Source organism: Scomber scombrus, chromosome 7 (assembly GCF_963691925.1).
Source record: "Scomber scombrus chromosome 7, fScoSco1.1, whole genome shotgun sequence".
Lineage (NCBI taxonomy): Eukaryota > Metazoa > Chordata > Actinopteri > Scombriformes > Scombridae > Scomber > Scomber scombrus.
In genome coordinates, this window is record NC_084976.1 from 27,717,995 (window position 1) to 27,745,693 (window position 27,699).

Below are 27,699 nucleotides of genomic sequence, written 5' to 3' on the forward strand. Positions count from 1 at the left end.
TCCAGATAAGATCTCAAGAAGCGTCAGCTGCTAATCTAACAACTATCACAACTTAAAGCAGAACTGAAACCTTCCACTTCTCTGTACTTTATATGTTATTATAGTCTTCATACAGGACTGCAGGCTGTCAGTCGCTTTAGTTCAGGACGAACAGAAAGACACAAACGCTCACTGTTGCTTCTAAACATCCAAATCTTTCTTCATCTGGAGGTAAGATGCTTTCTAATACATAAAAACATGATGAAGTTCTCATCTTTAAGTGAAACAGTATGTTAGTTTATTCTTTTTAATGCTTTTGATTAGGGGTGTGACGATACACTCAGCTCACGAGATCGAGACGAGACACGATTTTAACACTTTTTAAAAAAAGAAAACTTAAATGAGGAAATATATGACTGTTCTTTTATCTGAAAGTCACAAAATGCAAAATACTGCAGCTGCATTTTAAAATGTTTCAAATAATCATTTTGTAATGAAAGTCACTTAAGTTCTGCTTTCTAAGTATGAATTATCATACGCAGTATGCAGCACTGTAAAAGGTTTCCCCATATATATAGATATTTGATAGATAGATAATTTTGGTATTTATGGAATTTACAACCTTAAATACCTAAATTATATACAATCACAAATACCAAAAAGTGAATTATAAAGAATAGAAACAATCCTAGTATATAAATGAGATAAAGAGTCAAATTATCACTAATTATAACATATTGCTAATAAAATACACAGAAATAAAAGTAAATTGCATAAATCCTATATCACACACATACACAAGTAGAAGAACATATAAATTGTGTTATAATTTGGTAGTGTGACTCATTTTACTGGTTTTATCATTAGGCTGCTGCTCCTCCTCCCTCAGGCTCTCAGTGTAGAGACCTGAGGTCAACCTACAGCTGCTCCTTTCCTCATCTCCTACTGCTGACTGTGAGATCTTATCAGCAGGAAGAAGCTGTTAGTTCACCAACTAGAACGAGGGCGCCCACTGCAACAAGGTTAATACATCCACACGTGACATTAGAAAAAGAAGACATGATGTGCAAATGAGCGATAGAAAACCAATTGTCTTTTTTTCCTTTTTTTTTTGGTGTGCACCCTTAATATTGCTTCACGAGACAACATTTACTTTACAGAGAAATATCGGCATGTTTTAATCTCGTCACACCCCTACTTTTGATACATGACAACACATTTGCAGCATTGGATGTGATTCTGTAAATAAGAGCCAATTTACTGCAGATATTTAAACATCAGTGTTTGATCTGAACTCTTTCAGAGGAACTTGAAGAAGAAAGTGACTACGTTAATACAGCTGTGTGCACCGTGGACACAATGTCAGCCACCTCAGGTATGTTAGAAACATACTTTAGTTGACAAGGTTTCCTTTTTTATAAAGCATTGGATTTTTCACATTTTTAAATAATTGAAAGTTTTTCTAATGAATCAATAATCTATAAAAAGCCCATTTTTCAAATCAAAGTGTTGACATCATTCTGCTCAATCCTTATTGTTTTCTTAGATAAGAAGTGTGGCTCCTTCACTCAGTCTTTTCTACCAGTAGCAGTGAGTTGGGTGATACTGTTGGTAATCTTGGCCCTTCATATCTACTGTGAGTATCCTTTATGCGAATATCAGATCAAATTTTAAAGTTCTTCTTTTTCCATAGCTTGTTATTATTGTTAGTTCTTATGTAAAGGACAGCTTGAATTGTATTTTAAGTCAGTTTTAAAACAATAGTCAGATGTTTATATGTACATTGTTACAGTTTTGGCTTGGTGCAATCATTCCTTCTGTTCATAACGGCCTTCAAATGGAGGAGATCCTACAGTTATCTGCAAACATGTTAAATGGCTGCATTTAATATAGTGCTTTTAAGCTCCACAAACACACACACACACACACACACACACACACACACACACACACACACACACACACACACACACACACACAAACACACAAACCTCATATTAGCAGTTGAGGTTTGGAATATAGGTTTTTGCATACAACATGTTTAGAGGGGATATTTTAATTGTCAGATTGAACTGGAGGAATTTTTACAGCATGCAAAAGTTGCAAGATGCAAGTTTTGATGTTTGTATAGACACCTGAGTATTGTTTTAAGACACTTTTTTTATGTGAATGCAGCATTTTAATTTTCCAAGATAAGGTAAAACATTTATTTAACACAGTTCAGCATTATGTTAATTTAACAACTCTGTCACAGCTTCAAAGCAGAACTGAAAACCCTATTTTTATATTTCCTCACAGCCTTCATATAATGTGAACCTGTTATTTTAATGTTTTTATGATAATGTTAAAGATTCTTTTTACTTGTTTTTTTTTCATAAAATGTGTTACAAAAATAAAATAGCCTTGCAATTCTCAAAGCTCGACACTTTCCTCTGTCTGTCGCTGTAGTTACATCTGTCATCTCTGAAAACAACGACAAGCTGACTGCTGAAAACATACAACTGGAAACCAACCTGACGGACCTTAACAAACTCAGATCAGAAAATGAAAGATTGAGAAGAGACAACGATAATCAGACAGTCATCTTTGGAAATCTGACAAAGGAATATAATGACTCAGAAATGAAGATCAATAAATTAACTGCAGAGAACCAGCAGCTGGAGACAGAGAAGAACAAATTAACAGAACAAATACAAAACATAGAGAACACTGTCGTCCAGCAGATCTTTGATGCCTACAACACAACAAAAGATGGAAGTAAGTTCAGATCTCATACTTCAAGTCCAAAAATAACCAATGATAATGCAGTAATATTGTTTATTTGTTGGTTTCTGTTATTTCAGTCAAACAGCGTGAACTTTGCCTGAAGGGCTGGCTGCACCACCAGTCCAGCTGTTATGCAGTCCATAACCCTGATACTTATACTGGTCAGAAAACCTGGGAGGAAGCTCGAGAGGACTGCAGAAGATGGAATTCAGACTTGGCTGTAATAGTTAATGAAGATGAAAAGGTAATGAGAAAACTGTGGGAATTTTATGACGTCCTATATGAAATGAAATGTTATTTTCAGAGTCTGTGGGCCACAGTGTGTTTATTTAAGTTCAGTGTTTAAATATCTCTCATAAGTGTCTTTCTGTTGTCCTCAGAAATTCATCAGTGATAACAGTTGGGGAAGTTCAGGAGACAGAGGCTACTGGATTGGACTGAGAGCTGAAGCAGAGAAATGGAAGTGGATCGATGGAAGTGTTCTGGCTAAAAAGTAAAAGTCACATTCCTAAACAGTTTGAATCATAAAATCTATCAGCCTTGATCTAAACATTATGTTCTTCTCTCAGATCCTGGATGACAGAACATGCTTACAACGGCTACTGTGCAATTTCTGTCCAAAACCAAGGATGGAAATCAGCGTGGTGTGATTACAAAAACGGTTGGATCTGCAAAAAGGTGGCTTTATCTGTTTAAACAGTGAGAAGCCACACATGAGAAGGCTACTGGATACTCTGTAAAGATTAATAACATGTAAGATCATATCAACTGGATTGTAAATAACAATACAAAAATGCAAAGATTTTTATTCAGATTTTGGGCTTTTTTCTTCTTCTTCAAGCTATTCGAACAACATTTTCCCAGAGTTGTTTTCTTAAGTATTGTATTCTAATGAAAATAATATTTCAATGTACAGATGACTGGTTAACTATTAATCTAGAAGTGAATTCATATTTCAGTCGTTTATCTCCAGTGAATAAATTTGTTGCCACACCTTGTTGTTCATTGTCTTTGTCTTACAAATATCTCCCTGAAAATGTCAGTAAGCTTTCATCAAGTCTGATAACATTACACAGATTTATGTTACACAATTGGGACCAATTTGGGGTTCAGTATCTTGCCCAAGTACACTTCAACATCTGGACTGGAGGAAACCTAACCCTAACCCACCAATCTTCAGATTAGTGGACGATCAGCTCTTCCTCCTGAGCCATAGTTGCCCCAATAACAATCACAGCTGCAGCTACAAAAAAACATTAGATTTTTAAAAAGTTAAACAGTCAGCCTCTGTGTATTTCTGTCCATCAAAGTTTAAAGTTCACCACCAGTCCTTATGAAGGCTGTGTGGGAAATGTAAAAGTTCACCAATGTATTATTTCATTCATGGTCTTAGTTCTGCTTTGAAGTCGTAACAGTTCTTTTATCAGGAAATCTTCTTTAATGGTTTTAACCTGGTGTGTCTGCAGCATATTCTCACACTATTGCAGTTCTCCTTTCATCAAAGGACAGTAACTTTTATCATAATCAAATACATTTCCATGTTTTTCTGCACACTGAAAACACATCAGATTAACACACATTTCTACCATTTAATAAAACTTTCTATTTATAAAGTTATAAGTTACAAAGATGTGTGTATTAAAAGTTAATATTTCATTTTATCAGATGAGTCTTCTGTCTCAGCAGGAAAAAAATGAGAATATGTATTTGATGATATGACGTTAATGACAACACAGTGGTGTACTCTGCCCTCTGTTAGTTATTCTCATACAGGCAGTGAGATAGCCAACCCTACTAGGCCTGTACTATTTATTCATTTTGGTTTATAACTTATTTTAATGTGAAGACATTTATGTTTAACATGTATGTTGAATGTTGATATTTTAAAACATTTTTAGATAAAAAAAAAAAAAAAAGAAGGAGGGCACTTTTATTTGACTTCTTGTATTGAACTGCTTTTGGGTGTGTATGGTGTTTTGCTGTGTTCTCTGGCACTTAAACATCTCTCTCTCTCTCTCTCTCTCTCTCTCTCTCTCTCTCTCTCTCTCTCTCTCTCGTAACCTGTCATGCAGTGTTGAGCCCTGGGTTGTCAGAGTCAAGATCAGATGCAAGTTCTTGCGATTGCGCCTTGTTTGGATGGGTTACATGCAGAAGATTAATTTCCTAATCCAGTGAAACTTCTCTCACCATAGCCAATATTTACATAAATATAAGAAGTCTTATTCAAGTCAAGTCAAGTCAAAACTGAAATGTGACAACAAAAAACTCAGGTACACCCAACAGCCTGAAAATCCATATACAGTATATAAATCATATGTACATTTCTAGCATGGAAGTCTCTCTAATAGAAGCATCATTGCTGCTACTAAAGGCAGAAGCAGCAGCACAAGGATGGCCTTATAGGTGTTAAAATTGATGCATGGCACTGGGGCTTCGTGATATGACCAAAAATACCTATCCTGATATTGGGGAGGGGCGGCCCTCGGGGGGATTGTTGACAATTGCTGACAGAAAACAGGAATACATTTAACAAAGGCCCAATGCTGGACTCAAACCACAGACCTGGCTACTGTAAGACATGCACACTAACTACTCGACTATGAGGGCTCCTCACATTATGGCTCTTTAACAGTTAGCTAACAGAAAGGCTGCTGACAGTATAGAGACTTTATAACAGAAAAAAACATCCTGAGCATCCTCTCAATATGCAAGTGGAATAGATTTCATTAAGTACAACACACACCAACAACACAGTCTCTTTACACTCCTGCCATCAGGGAGATGCTACAGGAGTGTCAAATCAAGGACTACAAAACTCAAAAAGTTTCTATCCACAGGCTATTAGCCTCAACAGCACAAATACACTTCCCCACACCTCCACTCAACCCTGCAGCTCTGCCTCAAACCTCTGAATCTGAAACACTGGCGTGCACGCAGCAGCTTTAGCTTCAGTGTAAATTCAATTATGAATTTGATCCACTTCCAAGTCATCAGGAAGACAAGAAAAAGATTTTTTTGGTTTCAATAAGGACATTTATTTTTATAGATATAACCTCTTAATTGTGCCGAGTGAACCAGAATGATGCATTTGACTTAAAAATGTACATGCCCCCCAAATGTTTCTCAAGTGGCCATCCCTTACTTTACGATGAGTGCAAAATGAGTGTGGTATTATTATGCTGTTTTGTTTAAGAATGCTTAATTTTCACTGTTGCTACACTTTAAATTTCAAACAAGTGTGAAATCATAGTCATATCACATATCGTACCGTTATCGAGACATTTGACTTCAATATTGAGATACGATAATTTGTCCATATCGTGCAGCACTACTAATACTAGAATCTACCACTCTCCAGCATCCACACTGATGCTGTTTGCACAAAGCACAGAGTCACCTTACAATTAACTCAGGTTTTTGGCACTTTTCTTTCTATTTTATTTTAATTTTATTTTTTTCAAACTTTAATATATTATTGTTGTGTGCATCTTTTTGTCATGTGTTGGTTGTGTGTAACATGAGCAGTAAAGTAATAATTTCATTGCATTGTCTGAACCTCTGTGTTTTTACTATGCACATGACAATAAACTTCTTGAACCTTGAATGTGATAGTGAAGCACTGACACAATGCTGAGTGGAAAGACTGATGCACTGATTATCAACATGGTAAAAACTGGGGAGTTTAAACAAATAATTTAAAAAATGGGTGCTTTGTGCATGCTCCAACAGAGAGATAAACAACATAGACTTGGTTTTGTCACCATTTAGCATTATTCTGAGGTCACCTAGTTGTGACTATCAAATGCAATCTGCAAACCTTCAAATACCAGGGCAAAAGTGCTTGCACAACAATAGACAACAGTATCATTGGCATAAAGATGTACAGATTATTGACATAGATGGTGAAAAGACTGGGACCTATAACTGAACCTTGTGGTACACCTTTGGTGGTGTAAAGAAAGCTGGAGGAGAGACCACTGAGCTGCACACATTGCTTACAGTTACAGAGGTAATTTAGAGAAGCAGCCAACAGCTTCATCTGACAGGCCTATGTCTGACAGCATCCAACATAAGATGTCATGGTCAGTGGTGTCAAATGCCTCAGACAAGCCAATGAAAAGTGCAGCACAGTAATTCTTGGCACCTGAAGCCTCCACAACATCATCTAAAACTTTTAAGGAAGTGGTTACTGTACTGTGTTGTTTCCTAAAACCGGACTGATGATGAGATTAAATGTTATTTAAACTTCAATACTCTTTCATTTGATCATTCACAAGAAGCTTAGCTAAAATACAAAGTTTTGAGATGGGTCTGTAGTTGTTCAACACTGTGGGACCACCACCTTTCAATGATGGGAGTATAAAAGTAGTTTTCCAAAAGACCATTATAAAGGACTCCTCTCACCCCGGGCCCCACTACTTTCAGGGAGGCAGTACAGGTCAACAAAAACATGCACCAACAGACTCTTGAACAGTTTCTTTCCCAAATCCATCCAGACTCTAAATAAACACACTGTGACCATTCAACCACTTTATACCTAATATAGACTCTTACAGCACTAACCTGCATTGTCTTAATTTTACCTGCTTTGTTTTTGTTTTTGTTTGTTGTATAGTTTTATAAAAGGTTGTGATTGATTATGTGTTGCTGAATGTATGTATGTATGTATGTATGTATGTATGTATGTATGTATGTATGTATGTATGTATGCAGTAGTATTATGTCAAAACACCACTGTGATGGGCACTATCAATTCCATTGTATTTTAAGTACAGTGACAATAAAGGCATCAATTATCTTATCCAAAATGAAAATGAAATATTCAAACTCATCACATCTTCACAATCATCATGCAAGCTATTTGACCCAATGCAGATTCCAAAGTTTGGACAAACAGTACAAATTTTACTTCCTCTTTTATAGCATTAAACATACCTTAAACCTACATTTTAAGATCACTGATGAGTCTGGCTGCTTTAAAGGAGGATGTAGAATGTATAAGGCGGTGGCTATCATTTACTAAGATCTCCTGTTCTTGACCAGGAAGAAAAGTTCATTTCTCTTTGTTTTTTTCCATTTTGATTCAAGATTTAAGTAGACAAGTTAAACTAAATCTCAACTTAGAAACTGAGAAATATCGCCTAGAAAACAACAATATGACAAACCATGAAAATTACAGATCAAATCTACTGAATATAAAACTTGGCTGAACAAAGTGGGAAAACATACAAAACGAGTTCATACTGGTGCGGTCTTACAGTAAGAGTAAAGGCTGTGTGTTTGGGTGTTTAATGGCGCTTTTCCACTACACCGTTCCAGCACGACTCGCATCGACTCGCCTCGGTTCTTTTTGCGTTTCCACTAGGGAAAGTACCTGGTACCTGGTCCTTTTTTAGTACCTGCTCTGGTGAGGTTCCAAGCGAGCCAAGCCGGTACTAAAATGTGACGTCGACACACTGCTGGCCGCTGATTGGTAGTTGTCGCTGGAAGAGTCATGAGCCGTCCCACACAAGAATCAAACCCGGCATTTTTAAATACCGGCAGCAGCATTACAACCATAGTTACAGCCATACGGCTCAATTTTCTTGCTTTGTGTGTGACAAAAAGCCACATACAGCAGCAAGTTCATTACTGCCTCAATGTCCTCCATTGTTTATGTGTTTTGTGTCGCGTATAAAACGAAGTCACGGCAGTTTCGCGGAGCCGTGCTATGACGACCCCGCCCACGTTGAGTAGGTACTTTTTTGTAATGGAAAAGGTCTGTTCTGGAACCGTACCGAGGCGAGGCGAGCCGAGTCGAGGCGAGTCGTGCTGGAATTGTGTAGTGGAAAAGTTACTGACAGCAGTTTAACACCAATTACATAGAACAGAGCTGTCAAAACCACCAGTTTATTTGGTTGTTGTAAGGACACCATGAATTGAGTTTCCATAATAAGTAAACATTAAAAGTCCAAAGTTAAACCCTCTTCCTTAGTAAAGTGGTGGTAATTGTTTCTTTAATTTGAAGACTATCCTTGCATATTACAAGAACACAGTGTTTATGGTTTGAGGTTCATATCCAGGCCAGTTATGCACAAAATAATTTTCTGAACCACAAGCAGAAGTTGTTAATTTTAATGCTGCGAGAGGTCAGCAGAGGAAACAGACACTTCTGCTCTTAGGTTGCTCTGTGGCTTAATTACAGTGGCAGTCGGCTGTCTACAAGTTAGTCCGAGCTCAACAGACAGACTGTAGAGATGGCAGAGGAGATTAACTACGCTTCAGTTGTTTTTAAAAATAAGGCAAACTCCCAACGTGAAGGTAGGCTTCCATTTTCTTTTGGTTTAATATAGTAAATCTAGAATAAATATTACATTATATGGATCAGATCCTGTATTTTAAAGTGTGGGTATTCTGTTAAATTAATACTGGAAGGAAAGTTAGTTGGAATCTTTATGGATTAAAAGATTCAAATTAGGACATGTTAAATCTTTGTTGTCCTGTAAGTGAAATCTGATTTACGACCAGAACGCAAAACAAATAAAAAATCTGATCTTCATTTATCATGTGGACTGAGTACAGAGTAAAAAAGCAACACAACAATGTGGAATTGCTGTTTGGCAATTGCTAATGTGCAATATCAATTACAAAACAAATAGATTAATTTAAATGAAGGTACAGTAGTCTACATTTTGGAGTGTGTCTGTCCTTTGCATTAGAAACATATTAGGAAATGTTCAATTTCATGCTTATCCACAGCTACAATTTCCTAAATATACACTGAAGTCTATTGACACACGTTCTTCTCTTCAACTGGTGTTAGCAAAAAAAAAGAAACGTTTTAATTAGTTTCATCCCAACATATCAGTTTATACTGTTGGTCTTCATTTAAAGATGCCCTACACGTAAAAACGTGTTTTGCTTATCGTTGCTTCACTTTTGTGTTTGAACTTTATTGTGCAGAACGATGTATGTGAGTTTTCATCTGCTACAGCGAGAATGTTTCTCTTATCTTATATTTGCATATTCATAGATTCTGGATTTAAAAAAAAATAAGGGACAGGCAGTCATTTGTAATTTAATTATTTTACATATCAGATAATTATTAGTCAAAGCTGATCATTTTTATGTGTTAAACATGTATGGAAATTTCACCAAGATCACAGCTGCCTACAACAGTCACGAAAATGTGTAATGAAATAGATTTTTTGTAAAGTATTTTCTTACTGTGAAAGTCTGATTTCAGCATCTTTAGCACAGTTTTGAAGCTGTGGTAGGGTCAACAGCTGTTATTCCATTAATCACAAAGAAAAAGGTATGGAATAGGCCTTTAAAAGACCATGAACACTACGCAGTATTTAACCATGACATTATGTCCTTCAAACTTTCAGCTAAAAAGGAGGAAGAAACTGTGTATAATGATGTGAAGGTTCCGCAGAAAAAAGCAGAACAAGCAGCTGATGGTAAGTTCAAAAGCAATGTAAGCAACATTTACATATAACTGCTACTGGGAACATTTGTAGTAGTGCCTTTAGTACTGCTGCTACTTTAACATCATTTTACAATAATGAGCACATGAAAAGCTGAACAATGCAGGCCTATTCCCCTCCAATAAGATTTTATTTAGGATGAACCTCTCATATGAAACCACTAGATGGCAGTATAGTAATGATCCTGAGATCATCATTCTATTCAAAAGGCTCAATCTAATTATATTTAGCAACATTTCTGGGGGTATAATATCATATTATATCAGATCTCCTACAAGTCAAATCCAGTCCAACTTCTATCTGGTGCACTGTTTGCCACAGTCTCCGAAGTTTCACAAAATTACAGATTAGTAGCCACAAGTAGTGTCAAGAGAGGCAAAATAAGTATAATATTCATTCTTTATTGATGCAGTTCAAGAAATTATTTACTTTTTTTGCATGCTTTCTGTCATTACCAAATTTAGCCCTGCTGACATTTTAAGCATTGATGAAATATTATATATAATAATACATTATATATAATATATATTATTATATACATTGATTGCAAATGTTTTAACTTCACTGTAATCTTATCTCTTAACTTGTATTCATTCATTGTTTTATTTGCATGTATTTACTAACTAATATTGTTTTGCACTGTTGTTTCTTGACACGATTGTAAATGAGGATTCCTCCTAAATGTTTTTTCGAACTAAGATAAAGGTTAATAATAGACTTGATGATTCAGCACTGCATCACTGATGAGCAGACTGAAAAATTATAGATTTGGGATTAAAAAGCTTCCTTCACTTGGTTCATTGAGCTGAGTAATGTTAGTCAGCAGCAATGATTTGATCACTAACCCTAACCCTGCATGGTTCCTTGCAAATGATGACTTGAATCGTAGTGAGTGAAATATCTCAACATCTACTTGATGGATCAGCACAAAATTTTGTATAGGTCTGTTTCGTAGTCTCGGTGAACCATCATTGAATACCTTTATTGTCATTGCACGACAGTACAGCGAAATTCAAGTGCTCGTTCCCTTTGTACGATCTGTGCTGTTTGTGCATAAACCTGCAGGTTCTGGTCCTGTAGAAAAGGCCCATTGTGACAAATCTGACCTCACACCTTTGTTGCCTTCCTGCAGCTTCCCCATCACTCTCTGCTGTAAGCTGCAATATAGTAAATCTTAAATATGAATGAAATGATTTTGATTTCTTGTTTTTTTTTCAGACCAGAAAGTCACCAACAAACATCATCACTATCAGGTGATGGCTTGTTGTTTGGGGATTTTTTGTGTAATTTTGCTGGTGGGCATCATAGTCAGTGTCTATTGTAAGTATACAAAACAGACAGTCCACACATGAACTCAGATATAGACATGAGACAGACATTAAAAAAGCACCAGTTTTCTTCTGTAACCACTATTTGATATAGTCATATGTTTGCAACAGTTAGAAACTCACAGCATCTATTGGCAGTTTGTTTGACCAAATCTAAGTTTATGCCTGTAATTTTTCTCAAAATCTGAAACAAAGATTAATTTCTGGACATAATAAGGAATGTATGTGCTCTAGTTTTTTAAAATCTTTGAATGGTAATTGAGTGAAGTCATTAGTAACCAGTGGGTTTGTTTGAGTCGGACAGACAGGCAATGGAAGTCAGAAAATAATGGTATAAGGACGAACACATTGTTGGATTTATTAACAATAAAAATAAAGAATATCATCACTCTTCATTTTGAGTTAAGGTAGAATGGGACGAGATACTGCGAAACACTACGAACGTTACAGTCAAGTGTCCTAATATCAAAATACATGGGATGATGCTCAATATGTCAAACAACTAGCTGCATGTCTGTCAGCAGCTTTAACATTTTAGAAACACAACAGGAGCCTGTAACTTCCAAAAGTCTGGAAAACCTGAAGTTAAACAGACAAGAAGTAGCTTCCAACAGTGGCAAATGATTAAATTTTCCTTTTGCAGTTTCTTTGTTTTATCACAAGAATAATGTAAGAGAGCTGGAGCAGTTAAAACAAAACCACACAACTCTACTGGAAATCAATCACAAATTAAATAAATTAATTATTCATTAATAATTTAGCTCTTATTCATCCATTCACTCACTCTCTCTCTCACACACACACACACACACACACACACACACACACACACACACACACACACACACACACACACACACACACACACACACACACACACACACACACGTTTAGAGGGGATCTTTTAATGGTCAGTATGAACAGGAGGAATATTTACAGCACACAAAACAAGTTTTAATGTTTGTAGGGACACCTGAGTATTGTTTTTATTTTATTTTTTACATGTATTTAACACAAGTCAGCATTATCTATGAATTTAACAATTCTGTCACAGCTTCAAAGCAGAACTGAAAATCACATCATAATGTGAACCTGATATTTTGATATTTTTATGATAATGTTAAAGATTTTTTTAAATTTTGTTTTTGTATAAAATGTGTTACATAAATAAAATTGCCTTGCAACAAATTTCTCAAAGCTTGACCCTTTCCTTTGTCTGTTGCTGTAGTTACATCTGTCATCTCTGCAGAAAATGAACAGCTGAAGATGATGAAACAGCCTCTGAATTCATTAAAAAACAACCAAACAACTCTTCTGGAGATCAATCGCAACCTGACAGACCTTAACAACGAACTCAGCTCAGAAATTGAAAGATTGAGGAGAGACAAAGATAATCAGACAGACATCATTGGAAACCTGACAAAGGAATATAATGTCTCAGAAATGAAGATCAAGAAACTAACTGCAGAGAACCAGGAGCTGAAGACACTGAACAACTTAACAGAACAGATACAAAAAATAGAGAACTGCGTTACTATTGATGCCTACTGCCCAATAAAAGATGAAAGTAAGTTCAGATCTCATAACTCAAGTCCAAAAATAACCAACAATAATATAACAATGCAGTAATGTTGTTTATTTGTTGGTTTCTGTTATTTCAGACAGACAGTGTAAACCTTGCCTGCAGGGCTGGCTGTACCACCAGTCCAGCTGTTATGTAATCAATAACCCTGAAAAAGAAGATGAACAGAAAACCTGGGAGGAAGCTCAAGAATACTGCAGAGGAAAGAATTCAGACTTGGCTGTAATAGTTAATGTAGATGAAAAGGTAATGACAAAACTGTGGGAATTGTATGAAGTCTGTGGGCCACATTGTGTTTATTTAAGTCCATTGTTTAAATATCTCTCATAAGTGTCTTTCTGTTGCCCTCAGACATTCATCAGTGATAACAGTTGGGGAAGTTCAGGACTCACTGGCTACTGGATTGGACTGAGAGTTGAAGACAGGAAATGGAAGTGGATCGGTGGAAGTGATCTGGCTGAAACGTAAAAGCCACATTCCTAAACAATTTGAATTATAAAATCTATCAGCCTTGATCTAAACATTATGTTCTTCCCTCAGATCCTGGATAACAGGACATGCTTACAACGACCGCTGTGCAATTTCTGTCCATGACGAAGAATGGAAATCAGTGAGATGTAGAAACAAAAACGGTTGGATCTGCAAAAAGGCGGCTTTATCTGTTTAAACAGTGAGAGACCACACATGAGAAGGTTACTGGATACTCTGTAAAGATTAATAACATGTAAGATCATATCAACTGGATTGTAAATATCAATATAAAGATTTTTTATTCAGAATGTGGGATTTTTTCTAAAAGCTATTCATGTATGAGCTGTATGTTTGTGTGTGTGTGTGTGTGTGTGTGTGTACACGTGTGCTAAAGGGACTAAACAGATAAAAGCTGTTCTTCTGCTTTGTTAGAGATGAGATGATGTTTCCTGTTTTATCTTCATGTAACAGTTTAATTATTACTGCTGATTGGCCAACATGGGGAGCTGCATTACTTGTTCTCAACAAAATGTTCCCAGAGTTGTTTTCTTAAGTATTGTATTCTAATGAAAAGAATATTTCAATGTACAGATTACTGTTTAACTATTATCTATTCATCTATAAGTATAATTATATTTGTCTTGTATATTCAGTGAATACATTTGCTGTCACACCTTGTTGTTCATTGTCTTTTTCTTACAAATATCTCCCCTGAAAATGTCAGTTTGCTTTCATCAAGTCTGATAACTTTACACAGATTTAACGTTAAACTTTTTTATTTTCTGTACATCAAAAGATACATTTTACTAACACATAGTCTTGCAACAACCATCAGCTGAAGATGGTGATACAGCTTCATTATTTTAGCTCAACAGAGCATTGATGCCTACTGCCCAAAAGAAAATGCGAGTTCAGATGTAAAAACTCCAGTCCAAAAACAACTAATAATAGTATCACTATGCATCAATGTTATTTATTTATCCTGTTGTATGTTATATTTGTTTATCTTCTTTATCCATGCGATAGGAGGATTCACTGAATGGTTTGAAGAGTATGAAAATTATGAATCATATCATGTCACTTTCACAGTCACCATATCTCATCACAACTGAACACCTATAGGAGCTATCAGAGCGACGTGTTAGACAGCGCTGTCATCAAAACACCAAATGAGGGAATATATTTTGGAAGAATGGCGTTCATCCCTCCAGTAGAGTTCAGAGACTGTGGCATCAACAACAAGCTGAAGCTGTTCTTGCAGAACCTGGTGGCCCAAAAACTTACTAACACACTTTATGTTGGTTGCTCAAAAAATGAGTGTGGCTCTACTGTTTAGCCATAATGTCTGATGAATATGTGATAACTGGGAGTGTTGAAATAGAAGATCGATGCTCAGTTTCTCTTACTGCACATTATTTATTTGTATAAATAAGTAAATAAATAAAATAGTATAGGTCACAAAATAACAAACACCACAAATCATGTTATTGATCATTTTCTGAATTAATGAAAAATTAAGATTACGGTTTGTATTAAAGGTACAATTTTAATTTTATCAGATGTGCATGAACCGCCACAACTTAAAGCAGAACTAAAACCCTCTGTAAAATACTTATTTATAGTTATAGTTATAGTTATTTAGGACTGTGAGAAGGGTATATGATGAATTCAAGGACCTGTGATGAACACTGAGGGTGTGTGTTCAGGCACAATGAGACACCAGGAGAATCCAATCTGATTTTGATTCATTTAACTTATTTCTTGCAGGTAGTATGGCAGGTATGGTACAGACATGTGGTGGCTGACAACAACCAATGCTTTATCTCAACAGAAAATAGAAATCATGTCACTCTATGTATTAAATATTATACAATAAATAAAATACATATGGCTGTCAGATAACTGGTAAGTACCACAATAAACAAGCAATCATACCAATTCAATATAGATACTCAGACATTAAATGACTGAAATCTTAAATTAACAAGAAACAAAGGAACTCATAATTCACTCAGTCATATAATTACTGTAAGTGAAGTTCAGGGTTCAGCTGCAGGTCACTGGAAAGAGACTCACACCTGACCTCAGTGCAGTATCAGCTCTGACTGAGCTCCTCTTCCTGCTCCTCCTCCAGAGCTGCTCTTAACAACACCCCCCACTTCTCTATACATTATATTTCCTTATAGTCTGTTCTTCTGCTTTGTAAGAGATTAGATGTTGATTCCTGTTTTATTGTCATGCAAGTTTCATTATTACTGCTGTTTGGCCAACATGGGGAGCTGCATTACTTGTTCTCAACAAAATGTTCCCAGAGTTGTTTTCTTAAGTATTGTATCTAATGAAAATAATATTTAAATTTACAGATGACTGGTTAACTATTATCTGTCTATATAGACATACATTTATATTTCATTCTTGTATCTTCAGTGAATAATTTGCTGCCACACCTTGTTGTTCATTGTCTTTTTCTTACAAATATCTCCCTGAAAATGTCAGTAGATAAGATAAACTTTATTGTCCTTGACAGGAAATGTGTCTTGGGTACAAGTGCTGATGCAGCTGCATATAGCACCATTACATTGACTACACACAACACATTCACACACATATACCTACAACATACACATAGTGTGACAAAACGTTGTAGTTGCACCTTGTGCAATTTTATAATGCTTTCATTAAGTCAGATAACATTACACAGATTTAATGTTACAGCCATCGGGAGCAATTTGGGGTTCAGTATCTTGCCCATGGGACACTTCAACATCTGGACTTAAAAAGTCGGGAATCAAACCACCAATTTTCAGATTAGTGGTCGACCCGCTGTACCTCTTGAGCCACAGCTGCAGCTACATAAAAACATGAGAAACATTTGGATTTTTAAAAAGTAAAAGTCAGCTTCTGTGTATTTCTGTCCATCAAATGTTAAAGTTTACCATCAGTCCTTTATAAAGGCTCTGTGGGAAAAGTATTTTTAACGATTGAATATTTCATGTATGGTTTTAATTCTGGTTTGAGGTTGGTTTGGTTTGTGGCTAATGCTGAGTTCTTCTCCTTTAATGGTTTTAAATTGGTGTGTCTGTGGCATTTTTTCACGCTATTGTTGTTTGCCTTTAATCAGCAACTTTCATCATGATAAAACACAATATTCTATTAATACTCACAACTTTTCATCTCATTAAGTCAAAATTTGATAAATAACACGATTGCGTTGAATGTTCTTTTTTGACCAAACGTAGTAAAAATAAATATCTGCATTCAGACAGACTGAGCAGCATTGATGGGTAGACAGATGGATAATAAATGTATTGTTCATAAGTTATTCTGGAATTAAAAATCTATCCACTCATCCATCCTTTACATTTGCTGAACACTCAGTGTGTATCGTTTTTATGTGGTGGTCGTTTTTCAATATCAAAATCTATTTAAAAACAGCCCATTTGTTTGTGTTAAAGCACATTATTACATATAATTTTTATGATTATAATGATAATAATTTTTCCACTCTAAGATACACCCCCCACCCCCACCCCCTATGCTGTTTTAATCACAATCTTTTATATTTACTAATTACAGGTATAAACTGTCGATCATCTGTAAGCATCTCTAACATGTGTTTTTCTCAGCTGCCATGATTCTTATCCCAGGCGTCTTCTGTAAAAATCAAACTGAAAACTTCCAGTCTAAATGAATTTTTCCTTTATTAATTTGTGACATAATGACTAAATTACTTAAAAAACAGGTCTGAAGCTACTCTTTAATCATTACATCTTATGAATAGGTGATAATTGTGTGTATACATTGAAGCTGCTCAGTTTCTCTGATGGGACATTATTTATTTTTATCATTAAGTCACAAAATATGTTTTCAAAATATGTCAAGTTTTGAATTAAAGTAAAAATTAAGATGCGTGTATTTATGATTTATCAGATGGGTCTTCAGTGTCGGAAGAAATGCATTTGATCATGATAAAGGTTGAAAGGTCAGGTCATGAAAGGAGAACTGCAGCAGTGTGAGAATATGCTGCAGAAACACTGATTAAACCATTTAACAACAATATTTCGTGCGAAAAATTCAAGAAGCATTAACGGTCACAACTTAAAGCAGAACTGAAAACCTCCACTTCTCTACACCTTATATGTTCTTATAGTCTTCATACCGAACTGCTGGCTGTCAGTCTCTTTAGTTCAGGATGAACAGAAACACACTGACGCTCACTGTTGCTTCTAAACATCCAAATGTTTCTTCATCTGGAGGTAAGATGCTTTCTAATACATAAAAACTTAATGATGGTTCTAATCTTTTAGTGAAGCAGTATGTTATTTTATTCTTTTTAATGCTTTTGATACATGACAACACATTGGCAGCAAAAGATTGGATGTTCTGCAAATAAGAGCCAATTTACGGCAGAAATTTAAACATCAGTGTTTGATCTGAACAGTTTCAGATAAGAAAGAAGAAAGTGACTACATTAATACAGCTGCGTGCACTGTGGACAAAATTTCAGCCACCTCAGGTATGTTAGAAACATACTTTACTTGACAATATTTCATTTTTTTTAAGCATTGGATGTTCCACATTTTGAAATCAAAGTGTTGACATCATTCTGCTCAATCCTTATTGTTTTCTTAGATAAGAAGTGTGGCTCCTTCATTCAGTCTTTTCTACCAGTAGCAGTGAGTTGGGTGATACTGTTGGTAATCTTGGCCCTTCATATCTACTGTGAGTATCCTCTATGTGAATATCAGATCAAATTAAATATTTTTCTTTTTCCATAGCTTGTTATTATTGTTAGTTCTTATGTAAAGGACAGCTTGAAATGTATTTTAAGTCAGTTTTTAAACAATAGTCAGATGTTTATATGTACACTGTTACAGTTTTGGCTTGGTGCAATCATTCCTTCTGTTCATAATGGCTTCAAATGGAGGAGATCCTACAGTTATGTGCACAAATGTTAAAAAGATATTTTAAATGTCGGTACGAACAGGAGGAATATTTACAGCATGCAAAACAAGTTTTAACGTTTGTATAGGCAACCTACTTTACCTACTAATTTCATCATAGCCTTCATATAATTTGATCATATCCTAATGTGAACGTGACATTTTAATGTTTTTATCATAATGTTGAACATTTTTACAAACTGTTTTTTTTTTATACATAAATGAAATTGCAACAAACTCTCAAAGATCGACCTGTTTCTCTGTCACTGTAGTAACATCTGTCATCTCTGGAAACAACACCAAGCTGACTGCAGAAAACCAGCAGCTGAAGACACAAAACCAGAAGCTGGAGACACAGAAGAACAACTTGACAAAACAAATACAAAACATAAAGGACAACTTTACTGTAGCCCAGCAGATAAAGGACATCTACTGCCCAATGAAGGATGCAAGTAAGATCACACAAGGCCAAAAATAACCAATAATAATGTCACAATGCAATAATATTGTTTATTTGTTGGTCTCTGTTATTTCAGACAGACAGTGTAAACCTTGCCTATACGGCTGGATGCACAACAAGTACAGTTGTTATGCAGTCATTAACGCCGATACTGATGATCAGAAAACCTGGGAGGAAGCTCAAGAGAACTGTAGAGAAAAGAATTCAGAATTGGCTGTAATAGTTAATGAAGATGAAAAGGTAATAAGAAAACTGTGGGGATTTTATGACATGTATTATCTGTGGGCCACAGTGTGTTTATTTAAATTCAAAGTTGAAACATCTCTCATAAGTGTCTTTCTGTTGTCCTCAGACATTCATCAGTGGTAACAGTTGGGGAAGTTCAGGACTCACTGGCTACTGGATTGGACTGAAAGTTTTAGCAGAGAAATGGAAGTGGATCAATGGAAGTGATCTGGCTGAAACGTAAAAGACACATTCCTAAACAATTTGAATTATAAAATCTATCAGCCTTGATCTAAACATTATGTTCTTCTCTCAGATCCTGGATGACACAACCTGCTAACAACAGCTACTGTGCAATTTCTGTCCATAAAAAAGGATTGAAATCAGTGAGCTGCGGAAACAAAAACGGTTGGATCTGCAAAAGGGCGGCTTTACCTGTTTAAACAGTGAGAAGCCACACATGAGAAGATTACTGGATACTCTGTAAAGATTAATAACATGTAAGATCATATCAACTGGGCTGTAAATACCAAACAAAGATTTTTTTATTCAGAATAAGCTATTCATGTATGTGCTGTGTGTGTGTGTGTGTGTGTGTGTACGTGTGCTAAAGGGAATACTAAACACATAAAAGCTATTCTTCTGCTTTGTTAGAGATGAGATTTTGTTTCCTGTTTTATTTTCATGTAACAGTTTAATTATTACTGCTGATTGGCCAACATGGGGAGCTGCATTACTTGTTCTCAACAAAATGTTCCCAGAGTTGTTTTCTAAAATTGTATTATAATGAAAAGAATATTTCAATGTACAGATGACTGGTTAACAATTATCTATTTATCTAGAAGTGAATTCATATTTCAGTCTTGTATCTCCAGTGAATAAATTTGCTGCCACACCTTGTTGTTCATTGTCTTTTTCTTATAAATATCTCCCTGAAAACGTCAGTAAGCTTTCATCAAGTCAAATAACATTACACAGATTTACAGAAAAGAGCACAAAGACGGGATGAGTAATTCCACACAGTCGAGGATGTTTTTTTAGAGGGCTACAGAAATCGCTTGTTTGCAGTGACTGCCTTTAAAGGTTGTGCAATAAAATATAAGTTTAAAAGGACCCATCATCTTTTCCATGCCATCTTAATTTGCTTTATTATTTTAAATATTCTGTTGAATCAAAAATCAAAAGCAATATCTGATTTTTTAGTAAATATATAATATTTAATATTCCATTATGTGGGAGGATTAGTGCATGTCAGGTGTGGAGTGTATGTTAATCTGTGTGTTAGCTCTGTGTTAGACTGGACATCTCAGGACTCTAAACTTACATACAATGAGCAGGTACAGTGTAGAAGATACACACATATCTATATTTATATCTATATCATGTGCATGTCTCAGTTGTCATGATTCTTCTCCCATGGAGCTTCTGTAAAAAAACATTCTGTCTTAGTACTTAGTGTACCATTGACAAACAATACAAATTATTTCTTTCTTGTTAATTTATGAAAAATTGACTAAATTGCTTAAAAGTTAGTGTGGAGCTTCACTTTAGTGATTACCTCGCATGATGAATATGTGATAATTCATCATGTTTGGTCCCAAAACAAGTACTACAAATCCTGTTATTATCCATTTTTAGAATTAAATAGGAAGATGTGTGTATTAAAATGCAGAAAACACACACACACACACACACAAAACAACCTAAGGTGGTTGAGAATGACCAACCTGTGGGACTTCAAGATCTAGACTGACAAACTGGTGATGGCTAACCAACCGGACATCATGCCAACAAACAACAGAAAAGGGCAATGGTGATAGACGTAGCAATCCAGAGCAACAGCAACATCAGGAAGTAAGAACTAAATAAGCTTTTAATGATGTTTCTTGTGAAAACTATCTATCTGCACATCACCTCTTCTGTACTTCCTGTTTATGTAATCCCCCACGCCCCATCCATCCTGCTCTCTCTCTCACACATACACACATTGCTGCTTCCTCCCCTCACAGTGTCATTGTGCATTGCTCAGGGTAAGTTGTGAAGGAAATACTGCTGCACTATTTTATTGTTTTTGTTGGAAACCGAACTGTTTATGTTGCAACTTTTTCTTTTGACTGTTTAAGTTTACCAAACTGTTTGTCTGTTACTTGCTCTGGTTGTGGCCCAACAGTGAAAAATAGGGCCAAATGTTGTATTTGGTGGTGAAATGATTTAAACCAGAGCAGTGATTTTATGCATTTGATTTTCTTATATATGGAAATGTTTTTGCTCATTATCCTAAACACCTGCTTCTACATTTGAACGCACCTTCAGCGCTCAGGGACATACAGTGAAAGCCACATTCAACATTTACTTTGAAGCAGGAATCCTATCTTTTACATTCTCTCATGTTAAGGTGTATACTGCCGAAGTTTAACAGTAACTCCATATGTCAGTCATATAATAAATCTTTCTATCATTTAGGTAACACAAGAAAGTAAGTGAGATAGACCCAAGGGTTAAATTATATGTAGAGAAGTCACAGATAAATAATTTTACATATGTGGGTAGGAGCTCTGGTTCAGGGTCACTTTGATGATGCTGCCACCTCTTGGTACAAAAGATTATTGCAGCTTTTGAAAAACAAACTCCAAAATACACAAAACAAACTAGTAAAAAATTAAAGCTTCATCCCTTTACACATGTTGAGTCAGATCAACCTTCATTTAAGTCTAAACGTCATTACATCAGCGCACATATTCAAAGAGGTCTTGAAAAGCTGGTTTCTCAGTTATTTATAACCTGACATACACTATATAGACATAAGCTTTTTACACCTACAGGGGTTTTATGACATTGCATTCTAAATCCATAGGCATTAATGTGGAGTTGGTCCCCCTGTGCAGACATAACAGCTTCCACTCTTCTGGGAAGTTTTTCCTCGAGATTTTGAAGTGTGTCTGTGGGAATGTTTACCCATTCCTCCAGGAGAGCATTTCTAAGTTCAGGCACTGATGTTGGACAAGAAGGCCTGGCTCACCATTTCCATTCTAGTTAATTCCAAAGGTGTTCGATGGAGTTGAGGTCAGGGTTCTGCCCTCCCAAAACTGTCCCCAAAAAAGTTGGAAGCATAGAATTGTCCAAAATGTCTTGGTATGCTGAAGCAGTAAGTCTTGCCTTCACTGGGACTAAGAGACTCAGCCAAACCCCTGAAAAACATGCCATACCATCGTCCCCCCTCCACCAAACTTTACAGTTGGCACAATACAGTCAGGCAGGCTCCTGGCATCCACCTAACCCAGACTGGTCGATCAGACTGCCAGATAGAGAAGCGTGATTCATCACTCCAGATAATACGTTTTCACTGCTCCAGAGTGAGTGAAACTGCAGCTCCTCATGTCATCAAGTAAAGCTTTCCACAGAGTTGTGGCTTTTACAGAGAATGTCAACTTCCCAAATGTAGTGAAATTTAGTTCAACAAAATGGTATGGTACAATCTTTTATAGACAATATTCTGGAGGATTTAATAAAACTTACTGAGCAAGTATTTACAAAGTCTCACAGCAGAGGAGGGCCTGTAAAGGAATTTTCCTTGTTAGGGTTATGGTCTCTCTAGGTCAACAGTAGCTTCATATTTTATCAGTGGTCTCGACAATGGCATCTAAATGTACTCCCATCAACAGATTCTATTGTAACCAAGGCGTCTGACTAGAGAGAATAAGATAAGCAGCCAGCAGTTGTCTCAGGGTCGTAAGCAAAGTCTAAGTATTTCTGGGTGATGAGTGGTATGAGCTAGGTAAGAGGAGTGCATGTTTAGAATAAGGTTGACCAATAACTTCCCATTTAGGCTACGGGGAAGTGGAAATGACTTAATGGGGTAATATTTGCCCTTCTTGTAGACATCCTCAAACTTTGGGGTGTTACTGCACTGATCATCTGTAGCATGTGATTACACCCTTTAGTCTCTTCAGAATTGAATGTCCAGTCTCCAAGAGCTGTCCTTACTTCAGCTCATCAGATTCCCACAACAGGGTCCAACTATTTAAAATTTTATAAACAAGGTAAAAATGTAAAAATAATCTAAAATTCTAAAAGTTTAGCAAATTCTATTTCTCCAGTACCCCACAGTGATGGAAATGCATTGGCTTTTTGCACATCACAATATTAAACCCTACTACAAAAGGATTATCATGATTATGTTCTGCAGTTTAAAAAGTTGTTGACCTAGGTAACTGCAGTCACAATGCCATCAGGCAGGTAACATTCTCCTGGCATCCACCTAACCTAGACTGGTCCATCAGACTGCCAGACAGAGAAGCATGATTAATCAATCCACATAATACGTTTCCACTGCTCCAGATTCCAGTGTCAGCGTGCTTTACACCGCTCCATCATGTTGGGTCTCTTTAAAATTAAACCTGAAGAGTGAGGTTTAGACCTGCTCTATGTGTAGTGTCTAAAGTGCCTTGAGATGACTTTGTTGTGATTTGGCGCTATACAAATAAAGATTGATTGATCTGGCGATTGGCATTGTGCTTGATGATGTAAGGCTTGCATGCACCTGCACAGCTATGGAAACCCATTCCATGAAGCTACTGGCACACAGTTTTTTGTGCTGATGTTAATGCCAGAGGAAGTTTGGAACTCTGCAGTTATTGAGTCAACAGAGTGTTGTCGACATTTATGCACTATGTGCCTCAGCATTTGTTGCTCTATGACTTTACATGGTTTGCCACTTTGCAGCTAAGTTGATGTTGTTCCTAAATGCTTCCACTTTTCAATAATACCACTTACAGTGGAATATCTAGTAGGGAAAACATTTCACAAAGTGCCATTGCAAAGGTGGCATCCTATGACAGTGCCACGCTTAAATTCACTGAGCTCTTCAGAACAACCCATTCTTTCACACATTTTTGTAAATGCCGACTGCATGGCTAGGTGCTTGATTTTATACACCTGTGGCAATGGGTATGAATGAAACACCTGAATTCAATGATTAAGAGTTGTGTCCCAATACTTTTGTCCATATAGTTTACATAATGAAGGAAGTTTAGAGCATGAAGACCACCCTACCTCGCCATGTACTGTATTTAATTGTTGGCATACCTTTTTTTGTCCTATGTTATTATTTTCATGCTGTTTGTTAGACTGTATGTGGAAGACCACAAAGGAAATAAACCTTTTGAATTGTTTGCAATTTAATCCTCAATGATTTTAACAATTTTAGATCTGTATGTTTTGGATGGTCAAAAACATTTGATTAATCAATCAATCATTTCTCAAAACAACATTAAGCTGACTACAGAAAACCTGCAGCTGACGATGGCAAATCAGCAACTAAATTCACAACAAAACTCTACTGATGGTCAATCACAACTGTAAAAAACCTCAACAACAAACTTTTAGAAAGCAAAATCACTATTATGACTTAATGTAATGTATAGCTCATTTTTACCTGTAGTCCCTTAAGGTAGGTCAATATTACATAACAGCTCAAGATGGTTAGCTGTGGATGCTGTTGACCACAACACATTTCACAACAAAACAGCACGACCAGTTGCCCACTCCTGAGCACACACACAGATAAAATATTATTTCCTCAACCAAGGAGCAGAGCTCCAGAGCAAAAGCAGAACATAATGTACCCTTTTGTTTTTCTGTCTGTGGTCAAAATTTGGTAATAAGCACACATTTCACAACAAAACCACAGCGTGTTGGTCCTCAGCCACATAGCTCACTGGGCCTAAAATTTTGGGTTCTTACTGCACTGATCACCTGTACCATGTGTCTACACCCTGAATTCTCTTCAATATTGAGTCTAAATAAATACTTATGCTTAAGACATCTCCAGTCTCCAAGAGCTCTCCTTACTTCAGCTCATCAGATACCCAGGACAGGGTCCAACTATTTCAAACTTTTTAAAAAAAGGCAGAAATTTGAAAATGATTTAAAATTCTCAAAGTTTAGCAAATTCTGTCTGTCCAGTACCCCACAGTGATGGAAATGTATTGGCTTTTTGCACATCACAGTATAAAACCCTGCTACAAAAGGACTTACAGATCTTTTTATACAGCACTAACACTGCAGTTAAAATGTTGTTGACCAACGTAACTTTTATAAATGCAGCACTGAAATTAATACATAGTTTAAGTAATTAGGAAACATAAAAATGCTGATTCATTATTCATCTAACAGATTCTTCTATCATTCAAACTATTCTTGATTTGAGCAAATTAATTCCTTATAAGTAAGTCTTGATGTTTTGTCAAATTCCAAACACAGATCTATGTTAGGCACCATATAGACTGTGTGAGAAAAAGAGATTTGTTTTTAAAATTGAGACTGATTGGTCCATCTATCCATCTATAAGGTCTTCTGGCTGTGAGAGAAAGCTGACCAGGTTACCCAACAGGTGTTACTGTCTTTTCAGAAAAAGAGAACTGAGTAGCATTACAAAGAATGTTGCAAAGACGCCAGAGGAAAATATTTCCTAACACGAAAGGTTTTAGCCGCCAAGTAAACAACTTAAAGCAGAACTAAAAATCGCCCACTCCTCTGTACTTTATATATACTTATAGTCTTTATATAGGACTGCAGGCTGGCTGTCTCTTTAGTTCAGGATTGATAGAAACACAGAGATGCTCCCTGCTGCTTCTAAAAATCAAAATGCTTCTTCATCTGGAGGTAAGATGCTTTCTAATAGATACAAAACTTGATAAGGTTCTCATATTTTAGTGAAACTGTGCTATTTTTTTTTTTCGTTTTAATGTTTTTGATACATGACAACACATTGGCAGGTAACACTCCTGAAATGACACTTACGTTAAAACGTTACGTTAACAAAAAAAAAGTTAAAAGATAAGTGTTGTGTGTCTGTGCTGTTTCAGAGCAACCTGAGAAAGAACACGACTATGTCAATGCCGCAGTATGGACCATGAACAAAATATCACCCACTTCAAGTATGTTTACTACAATTTACCTCACAAAATTTTAGAATTAAAATGTTGAATACATTTTTAATGATGATTATGGGAAGTGTGAATGCTTAAAAGCTTTATATCTATATTTCTAAAACAAGGGTTTGTTTATTTTCTTAATGTGGATTTTTTTTTTTAAAGGTCATTTGACTGTTAAAACACATTGTTGACCTAATTCTGCTGAATCTGTACTTTTTTCTCAGATAAGAAGTGTTGCTCCTTTATTCAGCCTTTTCTACCAGTAGCAGTGAGTTGGGTATTACTGTTGGTAATCATTGGCCTGCGTATCCACTGTGAGTATCTAATCAGTCACTTTATGCCATCTGTAAGCAAATATACTGTATTTGTCTCTATTAATACTCAGCTGCAGTGATTCCTGTCACAGGTTTGTTCTATGAAACTAATGAAGGGCGACTGATAATGACTCATGTGACAGTTCAAATCCAACTTTTTTCTTGTTAACTTGTGATGAAATGACGAGATTGCTCACAGCCCACACACTTTCTGTTTGACTGTAGATACCTCTGTCATTTCTTCAAACAACGCCAAGCTGACTGTAGAACACGAAGATCAGATGGAGCAAATTAAACAGCTGAAGACACGATTGGAGCAACAGGAGAGACGAAACCAGCAGCTGAACACACAAAAACAGGAGCAGGAGAAACAGAACGACAACTTCAGAGAACAAATACGAAATGTGGAGAACGACGTTACTCTATCCCAGCGGGTCATTGATGCCTACTGCCCAAAAAAAGAAAACGGACGTAAGTTCAGATCTCATAAATCCAAAAATCACCAATAGAAATGTCACAATGCAGTAATGTTGTTTATTTATTGGTCTCTTATATCAGGTAGACAGTGTGAACCTTGCCAAATCGACTGGCAGCACAACCTGTCCAGCTGTTATGAAGTCAATGACCCTGATCCTCCTCGTAGGAGAAACTGGGATAGAGCTCAAGAGGACTGCAGAGGAAAGAATTCAGATTTGGTTGTAATAGTTAATGAAGATGAAAAGGTAATAAAAAAAGTGTGAATTTTATGACAGTATACAAAATGAAACTCTATTTTCTGAGTCTGTGGGCCACAGTGTGTTTATTTAAGTTCAGTGTTTAAATATCTATCATAAGTGTCTTTCTGTTGTCCTCAGACATTCATCAATGATATGAGTTCTGGGAGTTCTGGGAGTTCAGGAAACGATGGCTACTGGATTGGACTGAGAGCTAATAATGGGAAATGGAAGTGGATCGATGGAAGTGAACCTGCTAACAAGTAAAAGACACATTCCTAAACAGTTTGAATCATAAAATCTATCAGCCTTGATCTAAACATTGTGTTCTTCCCTCAGATCCTGGATAACAGAACCTCCTACCAAAGGCCGCTGTGTAATTTCTGTCCATAATGAAGGATGGAAATCAGTGAACTGTGGTATAGGAAAAAGATGGTTGTGCAAAAAGCAGGTTTTATCTGTTTAAACAGTGAGAAGCCACACATAAGGTTACTGGATAGTCTGTAAATATTAA

General features: G+C 36.2%; 1 protein-coding gene and 1 long non-coding RNA gene across 2 annotated transcripts; both read left to right on the plus strand.

Annotated features, from left to right (window-relative positions):
• Positions 1-186: 186 nt before the first annotated feature.
• LOC133983959 (secretory phospholipase A2 receptor-like) lies at positions 187-27,699 on the plus strand. The gene is made up of 18 exons (XM_062423175.1): positions 187-210; positions 1,283-1,354; positions 1,526-1,615; positions 2,428-2,736; positions 2,823-2,989; positions 3,126-3,238; positions 13,665-13,741; positions 18,811-18,990; positions 19,075-19,238; positions 19,351-19,463; positions 19,540-19,660; positions 25,817-25,886; positions 26,090-26,161; positions 26,383-26,472; positions 26,698-26,943; positions 27,031-27,194; positions 27,327-27,448; positions 27,525-27,699. Exons 2-18 carry the CDS (start codon positions 1,339-1,341, stop codon positions 27,649-27,651), a joined length of 2,241 nt encoding a protein of 746 aa, XP_062279159.1. The 5' UTR covers positions 187-210; positions 1,283-1,338; the 3' UTR covers positions 27,652-27,699.
• On the plus strand, positions 25,836-26,739 carry LOC133983672 (uncharacterized). Its single transcript, XR_009925381.1, has 4 exons — positions 25,836-25,886; positions 26,090-26,161; positions 26,383-26,472; positions 26,698-26,739. It is a non-coding gene; the product is annotated as an uncharacterized LOC133983672 (long non-coding RNA).

Bases quoted from the DNA above. Each gene is read 5' to 3' on its own strand.
- LOC133983959 (XM_062423175.1), top strand. The intron at 3,239-13,664 runs GTAAAAGTCACA...TTCTTCCCTCAG, and splicing joins GGAAGTGTTCTGGCTAAAAA to ATCCTGGATAACAGGACATG. The intron at 27,195-27,326 runs GTAATAAAAAAA...TGTTGTCCTCAG, and splicing joins TAGTTAATGAAGATGAAAAG to ACATTCATCAATGATATGAG.